Here is a 12,210-nt window from a genome sequence, read left to right as displayed (position 1 = left end):
TACTAATTGAGGTTATATCTCATTATAAAGCTTCATCCACATTAGATCTAATCATGATACCGGAATTATTTATAACTGGTCAAGGTGTTTTTGCTTTGGATGTAGAATTTTCAGAATTAAGCCACTTCAGACAATAGGGGTCATAATATATATTTCAGGAGGTCATAATATATTTTAGTGCTTCCTTGAATTTTTAAGTGCTCTAAATATCTATTTTGTATTTTTAAAAATGTGTTTACAAAACATTGGTTTTAATCTAACATTACAGGGATTTATCTAACATTCCAAAATGAAATTGGGAAAGAGATAATGTTATTCAAAATTGTGATTTTCTTGATAAAATTTCATATTTTCTTAGAATTCAGGGGTATTATAATATTTCATCCAATGTAAATATGTACGTAAATCTAACAGTAAAGCCTCTTCTTGTTTTTTTGGTCCTGTTATCAGTGAAAAGCAAGTCTATTCTCAAAGCAATAATATTAGTTATTACTATAACATCACTGGACACATTTTTAATTCCAATTTGAGAATTTTTACAGACATTTGCTCCAGATTTGTAGCTGAATAATCCCTGCAAAAGGATAAATTTAGACTAATCCCAGAAATAAAGTTATCTCATTTAAAAATATATATCCACAAAATATACAGTAAAAAACAAATTGAGCCCAGAACAATCCGTAATCCTTAAATTGCTTAATCATGTTAATCATCATAGACTTGAGTTTGACTTCATATTTAATATATTCCCTAGGGTCTGGGAGACAGACTAGCATAAATTTTGTACAAAGTAATGTAATTTGCAAGACAAAACAGTGATTCTAAACATGTTATCAGAACCTACTTCTACAAAAAGTTAACCTCTTTTACAAGGACTGTGTTTCTGAAATTAAGATATTTTTTTCAGATCACCTAGTTATGTTTTCAGATGAATTATTAGCTCTCCAAATTAGAACTGCCTTGAAGATGAACACCATTTTTGCTAGACTAAACATTCTACAGCTCTTAATCATTTGTATCCTTTAAAAAATGTGTACATTAAAAAATTGAGAAATAAAAGAAGCAGCAATATCTAGCTTCTCCAGTACCCATCATACACATATGTAAACACAATATGTCAGTCTGTCCTGCTATATGTTGAAGGGATCAATATAATATCTCTTATCTCTTTGAAGATCGCTTGTCATTGAACATGCATACAATCAACAGAATGTTTAGTTTTCAAACACCACCCACCCAATGCTCACCTCTGAAATTAAATCACAATATTCTTGCAACAATCATTTCATCAAATCCATGCAACTGTTTAAACCTTCCCAATATTTTATGTTCAATCCATTGATGATTTCTGACTGTGTACATCACACTGCTTCAACTGCTACTGTATTTGTAGTCCTCTTCATGTGTAACTGGTTCCTTAATTATTCAATCCAATATGAAACTCAATGCATAATTATTGATTTTAGGATTCTGTGAACCTGATCTTTGGAAGCTATTTCACTTCAGAATTTGAGAGTGAATCAGCCTCTAGAATTTCGCCAAGCAACACAAATGATGAAAATTTGATATTTATTCATCAGGTTTTTTCCCTTCTAACAAGAAGGGAATGCATTCACCAGCAAAAGCCTCAAAGCAAATATGTTTTCTTTCTCAGCAATTTTTCATTAAAATTGTTTCATGTTATTGTATGTTTCCCTTCTCTGTTTGATTCATAAATATTTGAAAGACAACTAATAACAGTTAGAAATGGATTAAATAGAAATACTGAAGGATTAAATCAAATACATCACATCCATGTTTTGTGGGACTTTTTATGTTTTAATTCATTTTGAAACGAGTACAATATTCACTGAATAATTAATTTAAGTCCCATTCCAGATGCACACATTATTATTTGTGCTTAGCTGTATACTGTATAACTGAAATTAATATAAACATTTACATTTACACTTCTCATTGATTTGAAACCTTTGATGAAATTCCTATTGACTGAAAGTAAATTTATTTGTATAGTAAATACACATTCATGGCTAACTTAGCCTCAGTAAATGTAATACAGAAAAAGCAAGTATGCAATGAATTTAAAAAATGAGAAGTTTGCACCATTTATATAATTAGCCAGCCTAGTGATATAATAGTTCTACACATACAAAATGGGTATCTTATTAACAAGTAGTATACAAGTATCTAGTCTTGTTGCAAATTGTTGCCAATTTGTCAGTTATGTAACCACTTGAGCACAAGGGTGCTACAACTATGCAAATTGAATAACATTGCTCAACTGGTTAAATTAATAGTATCTCTATTTAACACATCGTTGTAAAAACAATTGACATATGGTATAAACGAATTATATGTAATGGCAAATACAATTCATAAACCTGATAAAGAATAAATCTTTGACACTGAAGTACAAGAGCACCTTAAGGGAAAGTTTCTGTATCTACTTAGATTAAACTAAATGATATTCGATTACTTTCATTTTTATTGCAGTTAAAAGAGAAATTTTTGTTTCATAAATTCTGACAGAAATTTCTATTAGAACTTATTTTAGCACGGATTAATGTCATTAAGCTACCTATCCTAAACATGAGTATCTTGTATTCATAGTACATACTCTACACAACAAACATAACAATATATATTAGTCGTTCATTCAAAAGCATCATTTGCCTCTGTTATCGCTATTGTAGGTAGTGTCAAACCAAAGCGATAAATATAGCCATATATCATTCATGAACTGGTATGTATATAGAAAGGCCTGGAAAATAGAACCATCCTGGAAAATAGAACCATCCCAAGCAAAGCTGCAATATATAACACGTTATTTCTCAAAAGTTGTTCCAGGATCTGATGAACGAACGTCACACTACGTTCTAGAACCATTCGAGCGAACAATACACCGCAATTTACACCTGTGCATGCACGTTGAAGACTAATGCATTGCAATACACACACATGATGCGCTGGGTCCTCAGGACTGTTGATTCTAACAACAAGAGCCAGTTTCAAGCGGGTAATCATTGCGGTATTATTCATACCGTCATCAACTGTAAAGCTATTCTTACCTTGGAAGAAAGCTACAATCTTCTCTGGGTGTTTAGCCTCAGATACCGCCACAGTGCACAGCAATGTAACAATGCAGATCCATGGTAAGGATGATAAACGTTCGTAATACTGGTGAGATTGAGTCGCCATTTTCTCGTGGGTCGTTCCTATCAGACGAAGTAACGGGACTGTAAAGTGTATCACAAGCTATACGTCCATCCTAAAATTATCCAGACAAGATCGCATGTATATGCTACTGTCGCGAGCCACGTAACTCCAACACCGATCCGCGTTTCCTCATCCCTCGTGTTTTGACAGTTTCACAAACGAGGTTTTGGTCACGGATAATCAACTCTCTGCTAACCTTAACAGAGGACGGTTCTATTTTGTCTTGAGGGGAGAAAGGTTGCCGGTCGATATATCCATTGTGAGTAGCTACACCTCTGAAATCATTAGTACATGGGGGGTTACCAAACACGTTCTTGTTTTGTAGCAGATATCATAAATAGACATTTATTCAAAGAATAAATGAGTTTTTTTCGATCGGGAATTGACAAGGCGACTAACAACACCCCCTATGGAAAATAACGGGTTGAGGAGGCAGTGTGAAAGGGAGACAACCACGCCGTACAGGTGGTTCTAACAGGTTCATTCCCATACATCAAAGCACAAAGCTGCTTGGACGAGCAAGAAGACAATCGTGAAAAAATCGATTCCTAACAGTCACCTCGCGGCACCTACACATGAATAATATCCTTAAACTCAATACTGAACATTTGACTACACAAACCTCTTAAAATAAGTTGTGTGTTTTGAGTTGGTCGTAATTAAACAGGATTTAATAACATGTGAGCAGTTAGCACCATTTACGCCAAAGAGATATCTACGTCGGTATTGGGGTTGTGTATGCGATATACTTAAAAAGACATTGCAGAAATTCTGTAAGCGTTTTGGCATTGATGTCAATCACTGGATTTTCTGTTCCAGACTCGATAATTTACTGACCGCAGTTTTATAGCTGTAATATTCTGGTGATAAACGTCAGAAAAACATATTTTTATGTTTGTAAACGTACGTCGTAAAGACGTAACTCGACTTCTATACAGTGATACCTCGTTAATCCGACCGGTAGCCTCCCCACTAAAATTGTCCGGAGTAACAAATGTACGGATAAGTGAGCCAGCGGACCAAAGTAATGTAATGTAATGTGGATTCGAATATCAGATTTTCACAGTATATGATCCTTAGTTTGTCAGCACCCAAGTGATTTCCACCGAAGTGGCGAACATCTTAAGGCCGGCACCCACGTGAAGCAACTCTGCACAGTTCAGCAGTTTTTAAAACCTACATTCAGACAGGATATCAGAGCAGCAGTTCAGGAAAAAAATGTAAATAGAATTGAAGGTATAACAATCAGTCATATTGGACATATATAGTGGTCGTTTAATGAATAATATTGTATAACCACTGAGAACCTTGTCCCGAGTTCTTCGTTCGTTGTTTTACGTTTGTTTGTTTGTTCTTTAACGCCACATTCAACGCAATATTCCAGCTATATGACGGCGGTCTGTAAATAATCGAGTCTGTACCAGACAATCCAGTAATGAGTAACACCATGAGCATCGATCCACGCAATTGGGATACGATGACTTGCATCAACCAAGTAAGCGAGCCTTGCCACCCGATCCCGTTAGTCGCCTCTTACGACAAGCGTAGTCGCCTCTTACGACAAGCATGGGTTGCTGAAGACCTATTCTACCCCGGAATCTTCACGGGTTGCATGCGTGAGTAGAAAGCATGAATACTGATGTATCTCAATCGGAGAAGACAGGTGGAAATGAATGTAATATTTGGTTCCTGGGTCCATTGCATTATCCCTGGTACGACACGGCAGCAAAATATTTTGAGCAATCGAACACTTTTGACGTCAACGCGCTGCGGTAATCTGGGTTGCTGTTAAAAAAAACGTAGCTACGTCGAGTTACGCGCTGTGGCGGTGCTTCAGTGTGGGCTGGCCGTTAGACTTCCATAACGACGGGCTTGCCTCCAACATCAAGCTGACACGCCATGATAGAACTTAAATACTGTTTAAAGCGGCGTTACACCCAACCCCAATGTCGGTGTGTATGTGTGATGAGGACAGGGCATTCAGGCAAGAAGTAGGCATCCCCATTGGTACCAATTGTGCAGGACATGCTCCTTCGCGAACACCCGGTGTTGTCAGTAATTTTCAGTGATCCAGTGATTTCCACCATTATTTTGTATTTTACGCCTAATGGAACCTGTTTCGGTGGATAACCGAGACTGGATATTCTCTGACGTTGACTTTATTTATTATGATTATATTTTTATATTTCTTATAAAGAGTTGTTTCATCTCACCATGTGCGCTGACAGCAAAGGTTTGATTTCCCACTGTATCCTAATCCCAGTATATAAAACTGGCCCCGCACACAAGGAATACATGTTTTCAACTTCTACTGGTCGGGCTCGTTCTGAGAGGCCCGTTTTATAACCAGCCCTACCACGGCCTGATGTGAACGAAAACCCACAGCATTACCACAGGTGTGGGACAACGGGCTGTATAGTATGTGGCTACATTACCATAGGTGTGAGACAACGGGCTGTATTATGTCTCAACATTACCACAGGTGTGAGACAACGGGCTGTGTATTATGTGGCAACATTGCCACTGCTGTGAGACAACGGGCTGTATAGTATGTGGCGACATTACCACTGATGTGAGATATCGGGCCGTATAATATGTGGTAACATTGCCACAGGTGTGAGACAAGAGGTTCTAATATGTGGCAACATTAACACTGCTGTGAGACAACGGGCTGTATTATGTCTCAACATTACCACAGGTGTGAGACAACGGATTGTGTATTATGTGGCAACATTACCACTGCTGTGAGACAATGGGCTGTATTATGTCTCAACATTACCACAGGTGTGAGACAATGGGCTGTGTAGTATGTGGCAACATTACCACTGCTGTGGGACAACGGGCTGTATAGTATGTGGCAACATTACCACTGCTGTGGGACAACGGGCTGTATATTATGTGGCAACATTACCACTGCTGTGGGACAACGGGCTGTATTATGTCTCAACATTACCACAGGTGTGAGACAACGGGGTGTATTATGTGGCAACATTACCACTGTTGTGGGACAACGGGCTGTATAGTATATGGCAACATTACCACTGCTGTGGGACAAGGGGCTGTATAGTATGTGGCAACATTACCACTGCTGTGGGACAACGGGCTGTGTAGTATGTAGCATTCGAACCAAAAATAGTGGATCGTAGCTGCACAACACATTATGGCGTCTTAAGCCACCGAGCCCCGTTCCACAAAGCGATTTTAGCCCTAAGACCGTCGTGAGTCTGTGTTGAAGTATAGAAGGTACCAACGACTTAACGCTAAGGTCGCTTCATGGAACCAGGGCCTGGGTGCCGTTGTACTATTAACCTTATCGGTACGACTGTCGTAACTCCATGTTACGGTGTGGGAGTTACGATCACCTTAGCGCTGAGATCGCTTTGTACACCGGCACCCAGGCCTTGCTGAAGGACGTGGCGTCGTGATACCGCCACCTGCACTCTGGTCTCGAAAACTCCTAGGTCTATTTTCAAACAATACCAATTCGGGTACCTCCCACTTTCAAAATTATTTGCTTGAAAAAATGTTCACTCAATTCAAAGAAAGCCATAAAGTAAAGCACCTATAACCGAAGGACGTAATAAAAAAACAGAATAAGCTGTCAAAATATCGCTAGGACACCCCGAGCTGTTCCTGTAGTTTCAATATCCCTTGGTGCGACAGTGTCATAAGAAAACTTCGATTTCTCCCAATGTCTGTAAATATCCACAAATTTCATTCTTATGTGTCAATAGAGCCATAGATCACACTCCAAATGCCTCTAAAATCAAACATATTTGCCAAAGTATCTCTCCGTCCCGAATCGAAATTCGCCAACAAGTCACCATGTCTGTCCGGGGTATTTTTCGATGTGTTATTTTTTGCTTCATTTCAATCTGAAATGGAAATGCCATATGCATGTGGGTCTGGTAATGCTATCAAGTCGCCAGTATGTCGGTGCTGTCCGAGGTGCTATCAAAATGGCAATGTCAGAGCTATATCGGAACATCAGACGAGCATCCTCATCTTGAATGCATAGAAGCATCCTTCCAACGTCTCCACACAGAGGACGTCCATGGACGCTGTAACTCCAACATGCGACTCGCACACTGGACTTGATGTATCTGCATGATGAATTTATGCAATGAAATCAAAAGATTGGCCCCTTCGAACAATATAAGAATTCACATGAGCAATAGCTTTCAGGCATAAAGTACGGGCCACTGGTAGAATACTGAAAGTGATAGATATCATCGACTTTTTCCCATCAAGTTTTAGAGTGCTTGGGAATTTTATAGGCTCTGTAAACTATCGAAACGGTGATATGTCGGGAATAGGAATAATGTACATATATCATAGCGGCTGTAATGGCTGCTTGGATTACCAGCTGTGGGTGACCCCGAGTACGTTCTCGATTCCGGCAACTTTAGCGGTGACGTTTTTTCTTAATATTTTTCTTCTACAAAATGTTGACGAATAAAACAAACATACACTACAACAATATTCATCAATACTTTGATATCTAGAGTAATGTGATTCGTTCGAGTATTCATTACGTGTACCAGAGAATACAACACCGGTACACTTAAAGATTACTCCTACGTATCACATTACTCTTATATTAAATTATTGATGAATGATGTTTAAGTATATGTTTGTTTTATTCGTCAACAATTTGGCGAATAATATTCGTATTATCAAACTACACGTCTGTAATAGTAAAGAATAAAGAATAGTAAAGAAAATGCAATGCTGACTCAATTGTACCTGCAATCATATCCCACTTGAAAGCTGGAATTTTTAAGGACAAAAATATTATTACAATTCTTAGTAGTATTTACACATACTTAGAAAAAAAGATTGCCAGCCCCGAGAAAATAATTTATTTGAGCCCCATGTGTGAATTGTTTTTAGTGACAGAGTGAGTATGGTTTTGCGCCGCTATTAGCAGTATTCCAGCTATAATACGACGTGGAACACTATGAAAAGGCTTCACGCATTGTCCCACGTGGGGATTCGAACCCGAGCTATAACCAACATGTTGTCCCATCGCCCTGGTTTATGATTAGAATTCTCACAGATGCATTGATACATGCACACGTCCTGCATGCATGTATGCATTCAACGATGCATCGGTGAGATAATCATAAGCAATATGAGTGCGGAGGGTTAGACGCCTCTTTTAGCAATGTTCCCGTAAGACGGGATACCAGGAACAGGCTTCATACAATATACCCATATGGGGAATCGAACATGGGTCTAAGGCGTGGCGAGCGAACGCTTTACCACAATATTAACCGCCCTCAATACACAGAGAGCAAGTGTCAAAGAAAACACGTCTTTGCTGGTTAGGTGAAATTGGGTTTAACGTCGCGTTCGAGATTATTGCACATATATAGCGACATATACATGCACACGTGCGTGTGTGTGTGTGTGTGTGTGTGTGTGTGTGTGTGCGTGCGTGCGTGCGTGCGTGCGTGCGTGCGTGTGTGTGTATGTATGTGCGTGCGTGCAGTAGTACGGAATAATGTCTATCTATAGTGCTAGCCCTCTGAGCTTTAACATGAATACCGCGATCAGACAGAGTATAGTGACTCCGAGCCAACTGTCTTTGTTTATCGCCTTACTATCGAACGCCAGGCAGCGTAACAACAAGTATACCATCTTTAAACGTCTTTTGGTGTGACGCGGCAGGGGATCGTACCCCCGAACCCCCGACCAGACGCTCTATCCACCGCTGAGGCGGTCTCTTCTTTGCAAGGTGGTGATTAACACGTTTCATCGGGGCTCTATATATGTCGTAACCCCCAAACCATACAACATACATTTACATCAGTCGTAAAGCACTTCAAAATCGCTTTGTGAAATGAGGTCGCGGCCCCACTCCCCATTTCACATGGGGCGGTTGGTTGGTTGGTTTGTTGTTTAACGCCGCACTCAGCAATATTCCAGCTATATGACGGCGGTCTGTAAATAATCGAGTCTGTACCAGACAATCCAGTGATTAATATCATGAGCATCGATCCACGCAATTGGGATCGATGACATGCATCAACCAAGTCAGCGAGCCTGACCGTCCGATCCCGTTAGTCGCCTTTTACGACAAGCATAGTCACCTTTTACGGCAAGCATGGGTTGCTGAAGACCTATTCTACCCCGGAATCACATGGGGCGGACTTGCTAGTGATTTGATGGTGTAAATGTAAATGTGTATGGGATGAAAACTTTAAAGTAAACGGTTATTTTATTTCCAGTGAAACCCCAATACTCCGACCCCTTGCTTTCCAGACGTATGTTTAGAACGTCTCTATCAACCTAAAGGGACATAACCCGTGCTCGTTGTCCGTTGACGCGGAGAATGATTAAAGTGGACGTGAGATGAGATGAAACGGGGTTTAACGTCACGGTCAAGATTATTGTGTGTGACAGATTGTGTGGCTCCTTGTATACTTGTTCGGACATTTTTAGTGCTAGCCCACTGAGATACAATAGTGCAGTTTAACATGGATAACCCACTCAGACACAGTATACTGACTCCGAGCCGACCAGCCCTTGTTTACCCTCTTAAGGCAAGCGTCATGCAGGGTAACAATAAATACCATCTATTGGTGTGACGCTGCCAGGGGGTCGAACCACCGATCTTCCGCTCTCCGGTTGACACGGGCAATTTAACTGGGAAGGGCACCGTTTGGATAAACGGGGTTCACTCTATCATATATATGTAGGTATAAGCTGTACCTATATCAAACATCTACAATCTCCAATATCTACTAGGTCTAAATGAATGTAAGAAGCGTTTTTGAAAAACAAAAACAATGTTTATATTCCATATTAGTGATTGTGTGATTGAGTTTTAAGCGACATTTAGCAATATTCCAGCAATATCACGGCGGAGAACACCAGCAATGGGCTTCACACATTGTGCCCATTTTGGTAACCCGGGTATTCGGCGTTACGAGTGAACGCTCTACCCACTAGCTACCCCGCCACCCCTCCATATAAATGTATACTTAGATTGTTATGTGCATACGTTTGTAACAGCTTTAGAAAACTGAAATGCTGCTGCTCGACGTCTTGAGCGGATATATCAATGTTTCTGGAGCACCGCTTTCTGTCGTCTGATGACACTGTCAGACAATGTTTACATGCGCTTAGAGCGCTGTTCAGACTCCCACAGCGAGACCAAATGTCACAGTCCCGATGAAAGACAATCGCTGAGGTGAAGCGGCTCGCAGACAATACAATCGGGGCTTATGGGTTTTCTGCCTTAACCCTTTCTCTTCCATAGAGCCTTACGCAATCGCTACCAGCCATTGCAATCTTAACCCTTTCTGTCCGATGTGTGACCCTTCGATACTACTATATAAAATACCAGACATTGCAATCAGGATGGTGATATGACTATCTTACCCCTTTCTATCCCATATGTGACCCTTCGAAACTGCTACCAGACTTGACAATCAGGATTATAATATGACTGAGCTTTATGGAACGTCTGACATACATTACAATCGGGCTGACATCGGTACTGCCTTAACCTTTCCTATCTCGGATACAGCCTTGCGAAACTGCTAGCATTACAATCGGGCTGGTCGTCACTACCTTAATGTTCCTTTTTATCACAGACAGAATCTTGTGAAACAGTTTGCAGTCAATATATTTTTATTTTTAAAGCACTTCAAGATCGCTTTGTGAAATGAGGTCGCGGCCCCACTCCCCATTTCACATAGGGCGGTTGGGGCACTCAGCAATATTCCAGCTATATGACGGCGGTCTGTAAATAATCGAGTCTGAAACCAGACAATCCAGTGATTAATATCATGAGCATCGATCCACGCAATTGGGATCGATGACATGCATCAACCAAGTCAGCGAGCCTGACCACCCGATCCCGTTAGTCGCCTTTTACGACAAGCATAGTCACCTTTTACGGCAAGCATGGTTGATCCATTAACGGTCTGATCCGTTTCTATCATGGAAAGGCCGTTTGATTTGTCAGAATATCAGAATGCGGATATACCTGATTCTCCGCTTCTTCCCTAGGCAAGAACGTGCACGAATCTTTTTTTTTATCAAAGTTTTGTTTCCAAACTAGGCTTTGATACAGGCTAGTGGACACGCTTCCCTCGGGAAGTTCTCAGAAACCGGAAGAAGTGTTGTAATATGCGCCACTGGTACATTGTAAAAAACCCGTGGATAAATCGGATTAACGTGGCCCTTAGCAACCCAGAAATGGAGATCCGGTGGATACAAAGTCCGACCAGTTCCACAAATCTATCTTCGCACTAGGACGATCGTAACCACAATCCTTTAACACAGACTTATGCCATTCGTAGCACCAAGGTCACTTTGTCGAACGGGGCCCAGGGACCACTTGCACAAAACGATCTTAGCGTTACGACTGCCGTAAGCATAAGTTAAAGTATGGGCGATGCTATCGCCGTAGCGCTAAGATTGCTTATGGACCCTGTCTGATTGTCTGTCATCGTACGCCTCTGCTTGAATCGTTGTTCCACTCACTGTCTGGGAAACAACTCTGGAACCCGTGAAGATCCGGGTCAGAATGATCTTAAGCAACCCATGCTTGCCGTAAAAGGCGACTATGCTTGGCGTATGAGGCGACTAACGGGATTGAGTGGTCAGGCTCGCTGACTCGGTTGAGGCACGTCATCGTATCACAACTGCGTAGATCGATGCTCTTGATGTCAATCACTGGGTTGTCTGGCCCAGACTTGATTATTTACAGATCGCTGTCATTAGGCTGGAATATTGCTGAGTGCGACGTTAAACAACAAACAGAGAAGTAATATATAAATATTTACGCATAGACAGACATAGATATGTCCAGTGAGAATAAGAACAACAATATTTACAGACCGTCGTCAAAAAGCTGGAATATTGCTGAGTTAAACAAGAAACACAAAATAACTCTTGACAGCACTGCAAGTGCACCCTATTTGCTCCCTGGGGGGCAGCGTCATGTACACTGCATACCCTCCATTGCTTTCACACGTT

General features: G+C 40.7%; 1 protein-coding gene across 1 annotated transcript in view; it reads right to left on the bottom strand.

Annotated features, from left to right (window-relative positions):
- LOC124113747 (pikachurin-like) overlaps positions 1-3,421 on the bottom strand; it is a 151,858-nt gene extending 148,437 nt beyond the window's left edge. The window contains exon 1 of the mRNA XM_046474258.2: positions 3,069-3,421. Coding sequence (XP_046330214.1) covers positions 3,069-3,198 — 130 coding nt within the window. The 5' untranslated portion in view covers positions 3,199-3,421. The remainder of the gene's footprint in view (positions 1-3,068) is intronic.
- Between the last annotated feature and the right edge of the window lie 8,789 nt (positions 3,422-12,210).

This window comes from Haliotis rufescens, unplaced genomic scaffold, assembly GCF_023055435.1.
Source record: "Haliotis rufescens isolate VD_foot unplaced genomic scaffold, xgHalRufe1.0.p SCAF_2, whole genome shotgun sequence".
NCBI classification, from domain to species: Eukaryota; Metazoa; Mollusca; class Gastropoda; order Lepetellida; family Haliotidae; genus Haliotis; species Haliotis rufescens.
Note: the sequence above shows the minus strand (reverse complement) of the source record. Positions and strands in the feature narration are given on the sequence as shown.